The sequence below is a fragment of the Salvelinus alpinus genome, unplaced genomic scaffold (assembly GCF_045679555.1).
Source record: "Salvelinus alpinus unplaced genomic scaffold, SLU_Salpinus.1 scaffold_43, whole genome shotgun sequence".
NCBI classification, from domain to species: Eukaryota; Metazoa; Chordata; class Actinopteri; order Salmoniformes; family Salmonidae; genus Salvelinus; species Salvelinus alpinus.
Genome location: NW_027255984.1, coordinates 65,855 through 85,984, shown reverse-complemented (window position 1 = coordinate 85,984; position 20,130 = coordinate 65,855). Strand labels below are relative to the sequence as shown.

The following is a 20,130-nucleotide window of genomic DNA, read 5'->3' as shown; positions in this document are numbered from 1 at the left end:
GTCTCCTTAGCGGTTCATCACGTTAGCAAACGGGAATGTGTTCCATCTATGTTTATTTACATTAGTGCAAATTGTCCACTAATATTGGTGTAATTTCTCACCCCTTTTGGCCGTATGAAAGTGAATTTCCCCTCAGGCACACACATTTGTTCTTTGTTATTACCCGGCCACTGCCTGTTCAGTCCGCTATCATCCAGAAGGCGAGGTCAGTACAGGTGCAACAAAGCTGGGACCGAGAGACAGAAGCTGTTTTTCAATCTCAAGGCCATCAGACTGTTAAATAGCCATCACTAACACAGAGAGGCTGCTGCCTACATACACATACTTGAAATCATTGGCCACTTTAAGGAATGGAACACTAGTCACTTTAATAAGGTTTACACATCTGGCATTACTCATCTCATATGTATATACTGTATTCTATTCTATTCTATTGTATCTTAGTCTATGCATTACTCATCTCATATGTATATACTGTATTCTATCCTACTGTATCTTAGTCTATGCATTACTCATCTTATATGTATATACTGTATTCTATCCTATTCTACTGTATCTTAGTCTATGTATTACTCATCTCATATGTATATACTGTATTCTATCCTATTCTACTGTATCTTAGTCTATGTATTACTCATCTCATATGTATATACTGTATTCTATCCTATTCTACTGTATCTTAGTCTATGTATTACTCATCTCATATGTATATACTGTATTCTATCCTATTCTACTGTATCTTAGTCTATGTATTACTCATCTCATATGTATATACTGTATTCTATCCTATTCTACTGTATCTTAGTCTATGTATTACTCATCTCATATGTATATACTATTCTATTCATTAACAAATACTAAGAGGGACCAAGAGTCTGTTGATTGGTCAGTCATTGGGTTCATTTGTTGAAATCAAATCAAGCTTTATTTATACAGCACATTTCAGACATGGATGCAACACAATGGCTTCACAGGAAAAAACAAGTAAAAAATGAAATATTTAGTACACAACAAACAGAAGACTAACAACTCAAAGACTAATGAGCACCCTAAGGAAATTGATTAAATTGATTAAAATATTAATTGGATGCAATATCCATCCCAAAATTCAAGCTTGTTTTTTTTAGGAGGGGTTCTGATAGTCACTGTGGGGGTGTCCACTGAAAATTGACTAGTAACAACTGGGACCTAAAAGACACCCACCATGAGACCCACTAAATCTGTCCAAGAAGCGACAAACAAAATAAAAACCCACGCCAACCTTAAAGACAGGAAGCAAACAAAAAAGGTGGAACAACTAAAGGTGTTGACTCTCCACATCTATCAAGACAACTGGAGCACTGGGCCAGACACTCTTAAATAGAACCTGGACCAGCTCAGGTGAAACACATACTGACTAACGAGGTGACACCAATCAGTGCATCCTAACGAGCTATACATGCTAACGAGCTATACATGCTAAAGAACAACCTCAAAACATAAATGGAAAAACCAAAGACTAACACCTTAAGAGAATGCTCACCACCAACAGAAAACAACTTCCATTTCACATTATAACCAACTACAATGCTTCACCTTCACCAATATAAACATGGTGTCTGGCTATCAACAATTAAAAACAAGATTTATTTTTCCCACAAAGAAACCTAAAACTCACTCGCTTCTAGAACTCTCGTCCCCTTGGAACGAGCACAAACAAAACTCGTCTCCAATACGGAAAAACGTGCAGTCAAAATAAATTCTGATCCATGGCAACGCACTGGCTAAACGCAAAACACAAAACATTTTGACTGCCCCCCTTGAGACAATCAGCAACCAAGTTGTCCTTACCACGGACATGTCTGATTTCAAGAGGAAACTACTGCAATATCCGTAGTAACTTTCCACCTCACTGTGGAGCTTCTCTCTCTTTTCAGGGTTCACTCGATAGGCATGTTGTTGGATCGGGGCCCAGTCCCCAATGTCATGCTCTAGTACATTTGGGTTGGCACGTCTGAGAATGAACCTTGATATTCTAAAAACAGGGCAACAATGTCAATATAATTGTACCCAAAAAATTGTCAGTTGGTTGCATGAATAAATATCACTACTAAATGTTACATGAAATGTAAATATGAAATATTTGATTGCATAGTTGCTAGGTGGGATAGCCCAATGTCAAAACACAGTTTTAACATGGCCAAATCAATAACCAATATGCAGAAACAGTTTGGGATAAATTGAAAACCTAACATGTGGTATATACACAAACATCTGCCACGATAATTGTATTTTTTAAAACAAGCTCCTTATAAACTGCACAAGCACCAAAAACGCTGTTGTTTGACAAGTAGCAATACATCACTGATATCGATTAGGGGGGAAATTAGGTTGTACGTGCTGTTGAAACTAACACAACTAAAAAAACACATGGAAATGGGAGATAACTTTTACCTCACTGGTTAGAGGACAACCTGCAGAAAACAGTCAGCTACATTTTGGAGTGATGCATTTAAATGTAGGGGTCGCTAAACAAAGGAATGCAACACTTATTTGTCATCACTCATCGATATCATGTTGAAATCAAATGTGCCAAGAGGAGGGAGATGAGGTTGCATGTCCTGTTAAAACTAACAGCTCCAAAACCACACGGAATCTGTGAGTAATGTGTACAGCCCCGATTAGAGGACAATTTGTGGTAAACAACTAGCTACATTTTGAAGTGTTGCATTTTGATTCAAGTGGGTCACCAACATGGTGTAACACAGCTCTTTTTGTGTTAGTCACTTTTTGTTGAATCACATAAATAGTACTCTTCAAATTCAGAGCCTGGATTTTCCCAGAGGCTAATATCCATATCATGTTGAAATCAATAGAACAGGGGGCAACGTTTAGGGTTCTACATTGTGACATCATTAAAATACTCCTACTACAGTGTTAAAAACATTCTACATTGTGACATTATTTAATTGATATCATGAAACAACTCCTTGATGTATTTTATGTTTAATCAGAGATCTTTTATCAGAGTATCCCTTCCCCTGTGTGTGTCCGCTTGCGTATATTCAGGCTGTTTGGCTGAGTAAAACTCTTCCCACATTGATCACAGCTATAAGATTTCTCTCCTGTGTGTGTTCTATGGTGTATAGTTAGATAGCTAGATTTAACAAAACTCTTCCCACATTGATTACAGCTATAAGATTTCTCACCTGTGTGTGTTCTCTGATTAATTTTAATGCCTGATGAGGTGAATCTCTTCCCACAGTCAGAGCAGCGGTGAGATTTCTTCCCTGTGGGTCTCTGCTGGTGTTTCTTGAGGTGTTCTGATGTGGAGAGACTCTTCTCTGCCTCTTCAGCATCATGTTGTTGTTGAGGCTCCCCAGAGGATCCACGATAGTCCCGTCTCTCTCCTATGTGAACAACAAAGTCAGTCTCTCCTGTGTGAACAACAAAGTCAGACGGTTAAAGAACCACAACAGCAGACATCCACTGTTTATTTGAGGTAAAAGGTGATGCCCAGATTGTACCCATGCAGTTGTACAACAATTGATGTCTGTTAAATTATTTTACAATTGTCTTAAGACAGTCAAGACCGAAGCAGTGTGCCAGACCAGACGACCTTTGGTCTCCAAACAAGGCCCCTTTCTGTGTTCTGTGCTAAAATTGCAGCACGAGGGCGATGCACACACAATTTGATTGCAGAAACCGCTAGTTATGGATGTAGTATATCTGCCTGGAACAAAAATGGTGAACAAAGATTTTAGTTTTCCACAATGTATTCTGAATATTACAGCGCAAGATCAGGAGTGCTACTCAAGGAAACTCACATTAAGCTCTGTGTCGCTAGTTACTAATTCACCACCGTGGGGGAAAACTCAGGGGAGTTCTCAAAGACTGACAGCAAAATAGCCTCCATTTATAGGTTTCTTATGAGTGCATTTCACATTACTTTTGGATAATAACTAACGCTCGTTTGAATCTCCTGCTTAATATGTTTGTGTTATTGTCCCAAATCAACTGCTTTATACTTAAAAAACACTTCAACCAGTAAAATGCTCTTTAGCTAGCTTTGCCATCAGCCTGAAACTGAGGGTTTGTACATTAATTGTTTAACAAATTGGCCCATAACTTCACCTAACAACAAGATAGACCTACTGTAGGACCCATAACTTCACCTAACAATAACAATAACATAGACCTACTGTAGGACCCATAACTTCACCTAACAATAACAATAACATAGACCTACTGTAGGACCCATAACTTCACCTAACAACAACATAGACCTAGGACTATAAATCATTTAATATTTCAGGTGAAACATGGCATCTAAAATGTCTGTCATGACATTTCATAACCTGATCACTAGATAATTTTGTGAATAATCCCACTAGGCTACTCTGTAATGTGTTGTCATTCTAAATGTCCTGAATAAAGGAAAATAGCTCTGTGCGTTGTACAATAGCCTATCCATCAAGGAACAGTTCTCTACACATTATGAGCTAAGTATCTCTGTGTGCAAACAGACTAACGAGACCTTACTGTAAATCAAGCAGACAATAACATTATAAACACCAATTTGTTAGGTATTTTGGATCCAACGTGGAGCACGGCATAACTGTCTTTACCAGAGTAATGAACGAAGAAGCACTTTGGTTGTTTTTGCATGTCGTGATGTTTGTCATTTGACTGTCATTCAGAAAATGATTTCCTGGATCAGCTGATGATAGTTGAACATGTGACTAACAAAACAGCTACAGTATTAAGAATGATGTGTAATTATTGAAAAACCACGTTAATGACAGTATCCATTTGGGTGTTGTCAATACAGTTAAGGGGACTTTCGGTTAGAACCATTGGATTTAGCAAACTCTGAAATGATTGAAAACTGTTTTCCCAGCGTAACATAAGGAGACACTAAATGTGACGTAGTTAGAGAGCATTTCAGAGATCTGAATACAAAAAACTGTCCCACTGCAAGATCCAGTATTTAAGTTGAAGTTCATCATATGACAAGCGTAACGTTATGACTATAACTACTGTTCCCTGAAGGAGGGAAACTAGGTACAACATACTATTAAATCCACATGTTATGACTATAACTACTGTTCCCTGAAGGAGGGAAACTAGGTACAACATACTATTAAATCCACATGTTATGACTATAACTACTGTTCCCTGAAGGAGGGAAACTAGGTACAACATACTATTAAATCCACATGATATGACTATAACTACTGTTCCCTGAAGGAGGGAAACTACGTACAACATACTATTAAATCCACGCCTTCCTGGAATCCCTGTCTTCCACAGGTGATGAGCGTGAGGCTTGGATTTATTCCTTCAATTTAATACCGCTCTTCACCGACCCAGGAAGGGGTGGGGCCAATCAGGTGTTGTACCTCGTTTCCCTCCTTCAGGAAACAGTAATTATAGTCAAAGTTACACTTCCTTTCAGTCGGTCAACTTCGGTACAACATACTATGGAGAAATAGATTCATTCCCCAAACGGATACTAAATGAAACGACCCATGGCAGATCACCCAGACCTTACCCCGCAAGATGTGTCAGTTTTGTCAATTTATTCATTATTTTGTTTGAAACACTCCTGACAATGTTGAGTAAGGACACACACCCAATTACACATATAGAAGTAGGACTAGCCTACCTGGACTGAGCACAAACGTAGGCCTATAAATGTGCCTATTTGGGGATGTCTGATAGTATTTCAGATTGTCTTAACACACCACCACTAATGAGCTGTGGAGCTTCTCAACAAAAAAATGATTCAGCTTCTCCAACTAATTTTTTCTTCACCTCAAACAGCAGGTAAACAAAGTCTTATTAGAATCCATTATGAATGACAATAGTTGCTCAAAGTATTTGTAAATTATTTCCAGCTCTCGCCCTTTCGATAACCACTCAGCATTAAAGGGAAAAATGTAATGCTCTGATCCAGTGGAAATGTTATAAAATACCTGATTACTTCTTATCCTTTGCACAAATAGACGACAGATGTGTCTGTCCAGAACTCACTGGCGCGGGAAACTGAGGGCCCAGAATATTTTATACAATGTTGCAAGTTTCAGAGGACCCAGTTGATAGAATGTTTCAAGTTCGTTGTTGACAGGCCATGTGCAGCCAATGTGATTTCTAGGATATTTATTTTTAATCTGGATATTTTCTACCTGCAGGCTGCAAATGTTTTTGTTTGTTGGTTTCATGTAGGCTATTTTTACATAGTTGGCAACGGCAATAAAAGTTACTTTTAGATTTGTATCATTTTCATTTAGATAGAATGTAGATTAATCACAGACAATGATGTTGAGATAAAGACTATTATAATTATTATTACTATTATAAATTAAATGAAACTGTTCCAGTAAAATGTGAATATGAAAATCCTAACTGGCACCAGATCAGAAGAAATGGTCAGATAACTTGGCACCAAATGGAAAAGGGTTGCTGACTGCTGGTGTAGTCTATTACCAGAAACTATAGGAGTATAACATTTACATTTACATTTAAGTCATTTAGCAGACGCTCTTATCCAGAGCGACTTACAAATTGGTGCATTCACCTTATGATATCCAGTGGAACAACCACTTTACAATAGTGCATCTAACTCTTTTAAGGGGGAGGGGGGGGTTAGGAGGATTACTTTATCCTATCCTAGGTATTCCTTAAAGAGGTGGGGTTTCAGGTGTCTCCGGAAGGTGGTGATTGACTCCGCTGACCTGGCGTCGTGAGGGAGTTTGTTCCACCATTGGGGTGCCAGAGCAGCGAACAGTTTTGACTGGGCTGAGCGGGAACTGTACTTCCTCAGAGGTAGGGAGGCGAGCAGGCCAGAGGTGGATGAACACAGTGCCCTTGTTTGGGTGTAGGGCCTGATCAGAGCCTGAAGGTACGGAGGTGCCGTTCCCCTCACAGCTCCGTAGGCAAGCACCATGGTCTTGTAGCGGATGCGAGCTTCAACTGGAAGCCAGTGGAGAGAGCGGAGGAGCGGGGTGACGTGAGAGAACTTGGGAAGGTTGAACACCAGACGGGCTGCGGCGTTCTGGGTGAGTTGTAGGGGTTTAATGGCACAGGCAGGGAGCCCAGCCAACAGCGAGTTGCAGTAATCCAGACGGGAGATGACAAGTGCCTGGATTAGGACCTGCGCCGCTTCCTGTGTGAGGCAGGGTCGTACTCTGCGAATGTTGTAGAGCATGAACCTACAGGAACGGGTCACCGCCTTGATGTGAGTTGAGAACGACAGGGTGTTGTCCAGGATCACGCCAAGGTTCTTAGCGCTCTGGGAGGAGGACACAATGGAGTTGTCAACCGTGATGGCGAGATCATGGAACGGGCAGTCCTTCCCCGGGAGGAAGAGGAGCTCCGTCTTGCCGAGGTTCAGCTTGAGGTGGTGATCCGTCATCCACACTGATATGTCTGCCAGACATGCAGAGATGCGATTCGCCACCTGGTTATCAGAGGGGTGAAAGGAGAAGATGAATTGTGTGTCGTCTGCATAGCAATGATAGGAGAGGCCATGTGAGGATATGACAGAGCCAAGTGACTTGGTGTATAGCGAGAATAGGAGAGGGCCTAGAACAGAGCCCTGGGGGACACCAGTGGTGAGAGCACGTGGTGCGGAGACAGATTCTCGCCACGCCACCTGGTAGGAGCGACCTGTCAGGTAGGACGCAATCCAAGCGTGGGCCGCGCCGGAGATGCCCAGCTCGGAGAGGGTGGAGAGGAGGATCTGATGGTTCACAGTATCAAAGGCAGCCGATAGGTCTAGAAGGATGAGAGCAGAGGAGAGAGAGTTAGCTTTAGCAGTGCGGAGCGCCTCCGTGACACAGAGAAGAGCAGTCTCAGTTGAATGACTAGTCTTGAAACCTGACTGATTTGGATCAAGAAGGTCATTCTGAGAGAGATAGCAGGAGAGCTGGCCAAGGACGGCACGTTCAAGAGTTTTGGAGAGAAAAGAAAGAAGGGATACTGGTCTGTAGTTGTTGACATCGGAGGGATCGAGTGTAGGTTTTTTCAGAAGGGGTGCAACTCTCGCTCTCTTGAAGACGGAAGGGACGTAGCCAGCGGTCAAGGATGAGTTGATGAGCGAGGTGAGGTAAGGGAGAAGGTCTCCGGAAATGGTCTGGAGAAGAGAGGAGGGGATAGGGTCAAGCGGGCAGGTTGTTGGGCGGCCGGCCGTCACAAGACGCGAGATTTCATCTGGAGAGAGAGGGGAGAAAGAGGTCAAAGCACAGGGTAGGGCAGTGTGAGCAGAACCAGCGGTGTCGTTTGACTTAGCAAACGAGGATCGGATGTCGTCGACCTTCTTTTCAAAATGGTTGACGAAGTCATCCGCAGAGAGGGAGGAGGGGGGAGGAGGGGGAGGAGGATTCAGGAGGGAGGAGAAGGTGGCAAAGAGCTTCCTAGGGTTAGAGGCAGATGCTTGGAATTTAGAGTGGTAGAAAGTGGCTTTAGCAGCAGAGACAGAAGAGGAGAATGTAGAGAGGAGGGAGTGAAAGGATGCCAGGTCCGCAGGGAGGCGAGTTTTCCTCCATTTCCGCTCGGCTGCCCGGAGCCCTGTTCTGTGAGCTCGCAGTGAGTCGTCGAGCCACGGAGCAGGAGGGGAGGACCGAGCCGGCCTGGAGGATTTGGGGACATAGAGTGTCAAAGGATGCAGAAAGGGAGGAGAGGAGGGTTGAGGAGGCAGAATCAGGAGATAGGTTGGAGAAGGTTTGAGCAGAGGGAAGAGATGATAGGATGGAAGAGGAGAGAGTAGCGGGGGAGAGAGAGCGAAGGTTGGGACGGCGCGATACCATCCGAGTAGGGGCAGTGTGGGAAGTGTTAGATGAGAGCGAGAGGGAAAAGGATACAAGGTAGTGGTCGGAGACTTGGAGGGGAGTTGCAGTGAGATTAGTGGAAGAACAGCATCTAGTAAAGATGAGGTCAAGCGTATCCTGCCTTGTGAGTAGGGGGGGAAGGTGAGAGGGTGAGGTCAAAAGAGGAGAGGAGTGGAAAGAAGGAGGCAGAGAGGAATGAGTCAAAGGTAGACGTGGGGAGGTTAAAGTCACCCAGAACTGTGAGAGGTGAGCCATCCTCAGGAAAGGAACTTATCAGGGCGTCAAGCTCATTGATGAACTCTCCAAGGGAACCTGGAGGGCGATAAATGATAAGGATGTTAAGCTTGAAAGGGCTGGTAACTGTGACAGCATGGAATTCAAAGGAGGCGATAGACAGATGGGTCAGGGGAGAAAGAGAGAATGTCCACTTGGGAGAGATGAGGATCCCAGTGCCACCGCCCCGCTGACCAGAAGCTCTCGGGGTGTGCGAGAACACGTGGGCAGACGAGGCGAGAGCAGTAGGAGTAGCAGTGTTGTCAGTGGTAATCCATGTTTCCGTCAGTGCCAAGAAGTCGAGGGACTGGAGGGACGCATAGGCTGAGATGAACTCTGCCTTGTTGGCCGCAGATCGGCAGTTCCAGAGGCTGCCGGAGACCTGGAACTCCACGTGGGTCGTGCGCGCTGGAACCACCAGGTTAGAATGGCAGCGGCTACGCGGTGTGAAGCGTTTGTATGGTCTGTGCAGAGAGGAGACTGCTGGTTTAGTCTTTTACCAGAAACTATAGGAGCATAACGACTGCTGGTTTAGTCTATTACCAGAAACTATAGGAGCATAACGACTGCTGATGTAGCCTATTACTAGAAACTATAGGAGCATAACGACTGCTGGTGTAGTCTATTACCAGAAACTATAGGAGCATAACTGTAACGTCCTGACCAGAGTTATTATGTGTTTTGCTTGTTTAGTGTTGGTCAGGACGTGAGCTGGGTGGGAATTCTATGTTGTGTGTCTAGTTTGTCTGTTTCTATGTCCAGCCTAATATGGTTCTCAATCAGAGGCAGATGGTAATCGTTGTCCCTGATTGAGAATCATATATAGGAGGCTTGTTTTGTGTTGGGATTTTGTGGGTGTTTGTTTCCTGTCTCTGTGATTGTCTGCACCAGATAGGTCTGTCTCGGTTTTTGCACATTTGTTATTTTGTATTGTTGTTTGTAGTGTTTCACTTGTTCTTTATTAAACATGTTTAACACTAGCCGCGCTGCACTTTGGTCCTCTCCTTCACCCCTGGAAGAAAACCGTTACAATAACGACTGCTGGTGTAGCCTATTACCAGAAACTATAGGAGCATACCGACTGCTGGTGTAGTCTATTACCAGAAACTATAGGAGCATAACGACTGCTGGTGTAGCCTATTACCAGAAACTATAGGAGCATAATGACTGCTGGTGTAGCCTATTACCAGAAACTATAGGAGCATAACGACTGCTGGTGTAGTCTATTACCAGAAACTATAGGAGTATAACGACTGCTGGTGTAGTCTATTACCAGAAACTATAGGAGCATAACGACTGCTGGTGTAGCCTATTATCAGAAACTTTAGGAGCATAACATCAGAATTTACGAAGGCCAGCCACAGCGGGAAGAGTGGGCTAAAGAAGACGTTTTTCTGATGGTTAGGCTATCTTGTTTCAGAGGGGTGTCATCAATAGCCCATAATGACAAAGTGAAAACAGGTAAAAAACAGAAATACCTTATTTACTTAATTATTCAGACCCTTTGCTATCAGACTTTTTATTTGTTGGCTTTATGTAGGCTATTTTTACATAGTTGGCAATGGCAATAAAAGTTACTTTTAGATTTGTATCATTTTCATTTAGATAGAATGTAGATTAATCACAGACAATGATTTTGAGATACTATTATAAATGAAATGAAACTGTTCCAGTAAAATGAACATATGAAAATCATAACTGGCACCAGATCAGTAGAAATGGTCAGATAAATTTGCACTCCAAATGTAGGTTGCCGACTGCTTGTGTAGCCTATTACCAGCAACGTCAGAATGTATGAAGGCCAGCAGGAGTTGGTTCAGGAAGAGTTTATTCTCTTCTGGTTGGGCGATATTGATGTAATGGCATGAAAATAAATTGGCTGAATATTATACAATGACTTATCAACAGCTCTAACAATTTGACCCCCACAGGAAATCTTCACTGGCAATTCTAGAATATACTATATAGCCTAGAAACCTGGTTAAACTATCTTTATGACATCATTGATGAATTCTGGAATATACTATATAGCCTAGAAACCTGTTTAGACAATCATTATGACATCATGGATGAATTCTAGAATATACTATATAACCTAGAAACCTGGTTAAACTATCATAATGACATCATGGATGGCCAGTCCTTGTACTCATAGTGTAGTGAATACAGGGGGTAGCCCTGAGATGAACTTAAACCTGGGTCCAGTGACTCTCAAGTTAACACCTTATAACTGATACACCAAGATGTCTGAACTTCTTGACGAGGTCCCTAGGTTTTGGGTTAAGGTTCATACAATAGCTTTCTCTATGAATTTGAGAGTGGTTACATTTCTCCAACCCCCATCCCTCAGCTGTTTACCAAACCAAGTCTCTGGGCAGCCATTTTGTTTCTGTTTAAATCCTAGGTTGTCCCTTTAAAAAAGCCACACAACAAACAACCAATCTGCAGTTGAAACAATAACAAAGCTGTAATTCTACTACTGTTTTGCTAATAAGATGATGGGGTTGGAGAAATGTAACTACTCTCAAATTCATAGACAGACCAATGGATGCAAGGACTGACTATCCATGGTATCAACATTACAGTTTTAACCATGTTTTAACCATGTTGAGGCTATACAGTGTTGATTTACATTGTTTCTAAACATTGGAGTAAAAAAAGCTTATTTGGGGTTCTGATGGGGTACAACAGTTTAACTAAGCTCATGAGGCATGTGTTATATTCTTCAATAATCAATGGCTATAAATAAATAATTTAAAAGTCCAAATATAGATGTAGCAATTGCAGATTTCCCATTTAACACCAAACATCAGTTCAACAACTGCAGAGTTTGTGCCTCTGTTTTTAAGACAGTACTTACGAGTGTTAATCAGGGAACGGTTTCTCAAAACCATCTTACGGCTAAGTTCACCGTTAGAACCATCGGACACCTTAAGATGCGTTTGGGAAACCGGGCCCAGAAATCCAATTTCCTTCTCTTCTTCCTCCTCCTTTTTCGATGTAACAGTCATCTCCCCCTCTTTCACTCTGAACGCTTCTTCCTCAGTAACGTCCTCATCCTCTACTTCTTCTTTTACTGTGATAGCCTCCTCTCCTTTAGCACGGGAGTAGCTTAGTGACCGCATGGTCGGGGATGTTAGCTAGCTAGGCTAATGCTAACTTAACCAGCCCGCTAACTGAATAATAACTACAACACCGTAAATATGAAATTAAAACGGATAACTAACTAGACAACAGAAGAGGGTTTAAAACACAGTGGCTAATAATTACGAAAGCGCCTAAAGAGCTTTATTGGTTTGGCTATTTGTCTAGCAAGCTACCGAGGTGGCTGACCAACTGTTGGTGCTTTTGAAAGAAGCGTTCCGTCCACTAGATTATACGTCACACCAACAGCATTGCCTTAAATTCCCACACCGCCATCTGCTGACTGGAGTGGGTAACGCAGTTGAGTAAAACTTATATTTTATTTTCAGACAAAAAGTTAAAGGGTAGGAATCAGAGACGTCGCTAGGCCTTAAATATTAATTAGCCCCCCCTAAATAAATCAATATCAGTCTATATATTTTTTCTGTGATTTATTTTTTCGTCAACCATTCCATCGCATCTTAAACTTCTTACCGGGCCGGCACTAGGACCGGGGGAGGCTGCTGCTTCACTAGTGACTGTTAGACTTTCTTCAGCAAAGATCGCTGAAAGAAATACTTCGAGAGAGGGGTACCACTACACAGAACTAAACTGGATCAAAGATGGTGGACAGAAATACTAGGAGAGAGGGGTACCCCTACACAGAACTGAACTGGATCAAAGATGGCGGACAGAAATACTAGGAGAGAGGGGTACGCCTACACAGAACTGAACTGGATCAAAGATGGCGGACAGAAATACTAGGAGAGAGGGGTACGCCTACACAGTACTGAACTGGATCAAAGATGGCGGACAACAATACTAAGATGGAAGCAAATGTAAGGGATTATAACGTCAAAACGAATCATGCAAAAACATGCACAGTTGCCAGGAATGTTAGTTAATGTAGAGACAAACGATTATGCATTTTTTTTTAATCATAAAGTTAATTTACTAGCTGACTAGCTGGCTAGCTTTATGGGTGTTGTGACATGAGTATGAAATTGTAATTCTGGTTGTTTTAGGGACTCATGAAACAACCAGCAAACCAGGCTGTCGTTTTGCAAAACAGTGGATGTATAGAATCTAGCTAGCTGAAGAATTTACTGCAAATTGAATGTACAATTTTGTAAGCTTGCCTTGCTGATATTTACCATGCAGATAGATGAAATCACGTAGCTAGCTATGTTCTTGCTTATTGTGCAGTGGATGATTAAAATCCCTGTATGCCCATGGATGTGTAGCTAGCTATTTAGCCGATCTGTGTATGGACCCAACCGTTTGGTATACATATTAGTTCAGAACCTAGCTATGAACCTCAGCTATCATAGCCAGTTGTATCAACTTCAAAACAGCCTGAATGACATTAATGAAGCTTATGGATTGAGTAGAATATAATATCATGTTGTACCAAGGATGCAAGTCGTATATACATGTAGTTATTACCATGCATGAGATCCCCACATTGTAGCCTGTACATTTAATATATTCACTGATCATGTACTCTACCTTGGCAAATAAAGGTGCAGTTTAAGTATGAATGTCTTTGAGATGATTTTTCAGTCATATCCAATACCAGGAGTATCAAATTCCAGTCTTTGAATGACGCTGTGTCTGCATGTATGTATTACAATTATACACTTCAACAGTGTTTACCAATCTTGGTCCTGGGACATCAATGGTTACACATTGTAACTAATAGACTAGAAACAGGATTTAACTAATTAATTCATGTATACAGAAATATAGTTTAAAAAACAGAACACTACACTTCCTATGCATCATGTAAATACTCTAACACCGGTTCATCTCAACATCTAATGCCCTTCATCTGCATTGATCTGATAAACACAGGATAGGTGGAGTATTTCATCACATTACACTTCATTTCAACCAGTAGAGAATGTGAAACGCTTTATTGAAAAGCTCATTATCCAAGTGTTATAAATACAAGTTCAATCTGTCCTTCAATGTACATCTGTTGTGAATTATAAAAACAGAGGAAGAAAGAGGAGGTGGCGAGAGAGGTGTGAAAGACAGAAAGGGAAAGAGGTAAACACATAGGAGCAGGGAAGGCAGCACATGATTAATGAATCACAGTGCTACCTAAATATTCTCTCAGTTCATCACAATTACATAATAGTGTCTCTAGTCGACCCAAAGGTTATCTTAAAAGAGGGTGAGGTGGCGATGATGGGACTGGGGGTTGGCATCCTCTCACATCAAAACATATCTGCAGACGAGAGACAGATGGAGAGAGAGAGCATGTTTAAGCCTTGTGTTTTCATTGTTAGTCATCAATCAGGAGGTGAATTTCAAAACTGACCTTGGATCATTAACTCTGGGACTACTACATCTATCTGTATTTCAATGTTAAGCATCTCTTTAATAATACTTCCTGTTGACCCGACCGAGTGACCTCTCACATCTGATCATGCTGTGCCCTCGATGTAGCCAGTTCAGATGCAAGAGGGGTTCACCGACACAGCTGATATAACCTAGAGGATTTAGGGAGAAGGGGAGAGAGGGATGAAGTGAAGGAGAGAGACTGTTATTTAGAAAATAAGGTAGTTAAAGCCACAGTGTTCAACATGAATCTGTGTGTGGCTTCACCTGGTGTCCACACCACACTAAGTGGCTGCAGAGTACTTTATGCTGAAAAACATGAACGGACACACAAGGACAAACAATTATAGCGTAATTATAGAAATAATGAAGTGTCTTACTATTCTCCATGGTTGGCCCTCTTGCCTATTCTTTGAAGGTGGAAGGAGCCACAGTTATACACCTGAGCCTGCTTACTGCACAACACAATCCATCAATCAGATTGATACATGAGTGTGTAGGTGTGGGTTATAGGGTGTCTAATTGTTCTACATTTTTTCAATATTAGTGATATAAAATAGCCTGTTTTGTTTTTGCACAGACATCATACCCTTACCTAAACAGCACCCTCACCTGAGAGGTAGAAGTCAAAGGGAGAGAAACTGTGAATTGAATAACTGCAGTTGACATAACTAAGTAAATGGAAGAATACTCTTATTGCAATGTGAATGGCTCTTAAAAGAGCCTTTGGTTGTGCATAGTGTAGTCTATGGTGTTGCCAGGGAACAGCACCCTCGTTGAAGAAGTAGGAAGTGAAGATCTCCCGCACACGGATTGCCTCTCTTGCTGCGTTGTTGGACCCCATCCTTGAAACATCCTGCAGAGCAGCAGACTTCTCCTCTGGGACACGGCGGCGAGCTGCAGATCCCCTCCTGGTCCTCGTGTCCATCCTCATGAAGTTACGCAGGACACAGGTAGCTTTCATGTAACAGTTGTTAAAGTACTGTGTGAATTTCACCAGGTTCATATATTAATATGGCATGTTGGTTTGTTATTATGCATGTCTGCATCCTGGGAGTAGGGGAGTGTGTACTTACGTTTTGCCCTGCCTGCATCCTGGAAGTAGGGGAGTGTGTACTTACGTGTTGCCCTGCCTGCATCCTGGGAGTAGGGGAGTGTGTACTTACGTGTTGCCCTGCCTGCATCCTGGGAGTAGGGGAGTGTGTACTTACGTGTTGCCCTGCCTGCATCCTGGGAGTAGGGGAGTGTGTACTTACGTTTTGCCCTGCGTGCATCCTGGGAGTAGGGGAGTGTGTACTTACGTTTTGCCCTGCGTGCATCCTGGGAGTAGGGGAGTGTGTACTTACGTTTTGCCCTGCCTGCATTCTGGTAGTAGGGGATTGTGTACTTACGTTTTGCCCTGCGTGCATCCTGGGAGTAGGGGAGTGTGTACTTACGTTTTTCCCTGCGTGCATCCTGGGAGTAGGGGAGTGTGTACTTACGTTTTGCCCAGCGTGCATCCTGGGAGTAGGGGAGTGTGTACTTATGTTTTGCCCTGCGTGCTCAAATCATTTTGATGCACTATGAGAGGTAGGCACGCTTTTTCTGTCATCTTCAGAAAAGTTTGACTATTTTAAGCACAAAGTCCTACACAGTGTTTTGTTCATGAATAATGTTGTATATTTAGAGGTTACTCATAAGTGGATGATATTGTTAAGATGCACTTGTAATTGTACTTTTTAGGATGATATCAACATTCTGAATTCAACATGTGGTTAAAAGCTAGCTAAGGTATTAGCAGGCTATTGTATGTGTGAACGATGGCTAGCTCCTCGAATGATCCTACTCCGCTAGCCAGCACCTCTCCTAAACAGATGTTCACCGGACGTGCTACCTGTCCCAGACCTGATGTTTTCAACTCTCTAGAGAACACAGGACCGGTAGAGATACCTTAAATGAAAAGCCAACTGACATTTACTCCTGAGGTGCTGACCTGTTGCACCCTCGACAACCACTGTGATTATTATTATTTGACCATGCTGGTAATTTATGAACATTTGAACATCTTGGCCATGTTCTGTTATAATCTCCACCCGGCACAGCCAGAAGAGGACTGGCCACCCCTCATAGCCTGGTTCCTCTCTAGGTTTCTTCCTAGGTTTTGGCCTTTCCAGGGAGTTTTTCCTAGGCACCGTGCTTCTACACCTGCATTGCTTGCTGTCCTAAACAGGTGTTCTACTCCGCTAGCCAGCACCTGTCCTAAACAGGTGTTCTACTCCGCTAGCCAGCACCTGTCCTAAACAGGTGTTCTACTCCGCTAGTCATCACCTGTCCTAAACAGGTGTCCTACTCCGCTAGCCAGCACCTCTCCTAAACAGGTGTTCTACTCTGCTAGCCAGCACCTCTCCTAAACAGGTGTTCTACTCCGCTTGCCAGCACCTCTCCTAAACAGGTGTTCTACTCTGCTAGCCAGCACCTGTCCTAAACAGGTGTTCTACTCCGCTAGCCAGCACCTCTCCTAAACAGGTGTTCTACTCCGCTAGCCAGCACCTCTCCTAAACAGGTGTTCTACTCCGCTAGCCAGTACCTCTCCTAAACAGGTGTTCTACTCCTCTAGCCAGCACCTCTCCTAAACAGGTGTTCTACTCTGCTAGCCAGCACCTCCCCTAAACAGGTGTTCTACTCTGCTAGCCAGCACCTCTCCTAAACAGGTGTTCTACTCCGCTAGCCAGCACCTCTCCTAAACAGGTGTTCTACTCTGCTAGCCAGCACCTCTCCTAAACAGGTGTTATACTCTGCTAGCCAGCACCTCTCCTAAACAGGTGTTCTACTCCGCTAGCCAGCACCTCTCCTAAACAGGTGTTCTACTCCGCTAGCCAGCACCTCTCCTAAACAGGTGTTCTACTCCGCTAGGCAGCACCTCTCCTAAACAGGTGTTCTACTCCGCTAGCCAGCACCTCTCCTAAACAGGTGTTCTACTCCGCTAGCCAGCACCTCTCCTAAACAGGTGTTCTACTCCGCTAGCCAGCAACTCTCCTAAACAGGTGTTCTACTCCGCTAGCCAGCACCTCTCCTAAACAGGTGTTCTACTCCGCTAGCCAGCACCTCTCCTAAACAGATGTTCTACAACTCTAGCCAGCACCTCTCCTAAACAGGTGTTCTACTCCGCTAGCCAGCACCTCTCCTAAACAGGTGTTCTACTCCGCTAGCCAGCACCTCTCCTAAACAGGTGTTCTACTCCGCTAGCCAGCACCTCTCCTAAACAGGTGTTCTACTCCGCTAGCCAGCACCTCTCCTAAACAGGTGTTCTACTCCGCTAGCCAGCACCTCTCCTAAACAGGTGTTCTACTCTGCTAGCCAGCACTTCTCCTAAACAGGTGTTCTACTCCGTTAGCCAGCACCTCTCCTAAAACAGGTGTTCTACTCCGCTAGCCAGCACCTCTCTTAAACAGGTATTCTACAGCACTAGCCAGCACCTCTCCTAAACAGGTGTTCTACTCCGCTAGCCAGCACCTCTCCTAAAAAGGTGTTCTACTCCGCTAGCCAGCACCTCTCCTAAACAGGTGTTCTACTCCGCTAGCCTGCACCTCTCCTAAACAGGTGTTCTACTCCGCTAGCCAGAACCCCTCTCCTAAACAGGTGTTCTACTCCGCTAGCCAGCACCTCTCCTAAACAGGTGTTCTACTCCGCTAGCAAGCACCTCTCCTAAACAGGTGTTCTACTCCGCTAGCCAGCACCTCTCCTAAACAGGTGTTCTACTCCGCTAGCCAGCACCTCTCCTAAACAGGTGTTCTACTCCGCTAGCCAGCACCTCTCCTAAACAGGTGTTCTACTCCGCTAGCCAGCACCTCTCCTAAACAGGTGTTCTACTCCGCTAGCCAGCACCTCTCCTAAACAGGTGTTCTACTCCGCTAGCCAGCACCTCTCCTAAACAGGTGTTCTACTCCGCTAGCCAGCATCTCTCCTAAACAGGTGTTCTACTCCGCTAGCCAGCACCTCTCCTAAACAGGTGTTCTACTCCGCTAGCCTGTACCTCTCCTAACCAGTGTTCTACTCCGCTAGCCAGCACCTCTCCTAAACAGGTGTTCTACTCCGCTAGCCAGCATCTCTCCTAAACAGGTGTTCTACTCCGCTAGCCAGCACCTCTCCTAAACAGGTGTTCTACTCCGCTAGCCAGCACCTCTCCTAAACAGGTGTTCTACTCCGCTAGCCAGCACCTCTCCTAAACAGGTGTTCTACTCCGCTAGCCAGCACCTCTCCTAAACAGGTGTTCTACTCCGCTAGCCAGCACCTCTCCTAAACAGGTGTTCTACTCCGCTAGCCAGCACCTCTCCTAAACAGGTGTTCTACTCCGCTAGCCTGTACCTCTCCTAACCAGTGTTCTACTCCGCTAGCCAGCACCTCTCCTAAACAGGTGTTCTACTCCGCTAGCCAGCACCTCTCCTAAACAGGTGTTCTACTCCGCTAGCCAGCACCTCTCCTAAACAGGTGTTCTACTCCGCGAGCCTGTACCTCTCCGAACCAGTGTTCTACTCCGCTAGCCAGCACCTCTCCTAAACAGGTGTTCTACTCCGCTAGCCAGCACCTCTCCTAAACAGGTGTTCTACTCCGCTAGCCAGCACCTCTCCTAAACAGGTGTTCTACTCCGCTAGCCAGCACCTCTCCTAAACAGGTGTTCTACTCCGCTAGCCAGCACCTCTCCTAAACAGGTGTTCTACTCCGCTAGCCAGCACCTCTCCTAAACAGGTGTTCTACTCCGCTAGCCAGCACCTCTCCTAAACAGGTGTTCTACTCCGCTAGCCAGCACCTCTCCTAAACAGGTGTTCTACTCCGCTAGCCAGCACCTCTCCTAAACAGGTGTTCTACTCCGCTAGCCAGCACCTCTCCTAAACAGGTGTTCTACTCCGCTAGCCAGCACCTCTCCTAAACAGGTGTTCTACTCCGCGAGCCAGCACCTCTCCTAAACAGGTGTTCTACTCTGCTAGCCAGCACCTCTCCTAAACAGGTGTTCTACTCTGCTAGCCAGCACCTCTCCTAAACAGGTGTTCGACTCTGCTAGCCAGCAGCTCTCCTAAACAGGAGTTCTACTTTGCTAGCCAGCACCTCTCCTAAACAGGTGTTATACTCTGCTAGCCAGCACCTCTCCTAAACAGGTGTTCTACTCTGCTAGCCAGCACCTCTCCTAAACAGCTTTCCTAAACAGGTTTTCTACTCTTTTAACCAGCACCTCTCCTAAACAGGTGTTATACTCCGCTAGCCAGCATCTCTCCTAAACAGGTGTTCTACTCTGCTAGCCAGCACCTCTCCTAAACAGGTGTTCGACTCTGCTAGCCAGCAGCTCTCCTAAACAGGAGTTCTACTCTGCTAGCCAGCACCTCTCCTAAACAGGTGTTATACTCTGCTAGCCAGCACCTCTCCTAAACAGGTGTTCTACTCTGCTAGCCAGCACCTCTCCTAAACAGCTTTCCTAAACAGGTTTTCTACTCTGCTAGCCAGCATCTCTCCTAAACAGGTGTTCTACTCTGCTAGCCAGCACCTCTCCTAAACAGGTGTTCTACTCTGCTAGCCAGCACCTCTCCTAAACAGGTGTTCTACTCTG

General features: G+C 44.0%; 1 protein-coding gene and 1 long non-coding RNA gene across 2 annotated transcripts in view; both read right to left on the bottom strand.

Moving 5' to 3' along the window:
• LOC139567102 (uncharacterized) overlaps positions 1-15,584 on the bottom strand; it is a 117,546-nt gene extending 101,962 nt beyond the window's left edge. The window contains exon 1 of the long non-coding RNA XR_011673226.1: positions 14,933-15,584. This is a non-coding gene — a long non-coding RNA (uncharacterized lncRNA). The remainder of the gene's footprint in view (positions 1-14,932) is intronic.
• LOC139567097 (zinc finger protein 22-like) lies at positions 878-12,373 on the bottom strand. The gene is made up of 2 exons (XM_071388589.1): positions 11,944-12,373; positions 878-3,389 (listed from the first exon to the last, which is right to left on the bottom strand). The coding sequence occupies exons 1-2, from the start codon at positions 12,206-12,208 to the stop codon at positions 3,004-3,006; spliced, it is 651 nt and encodes a 216-aa protein (XP_071244690.1). The 5' UTR covers positions 12,209-12,373; the 3' UTR covers positions 878-3,003.
• Positions 15,585-20,130: the final 4,546 nt, after the last annotated feature.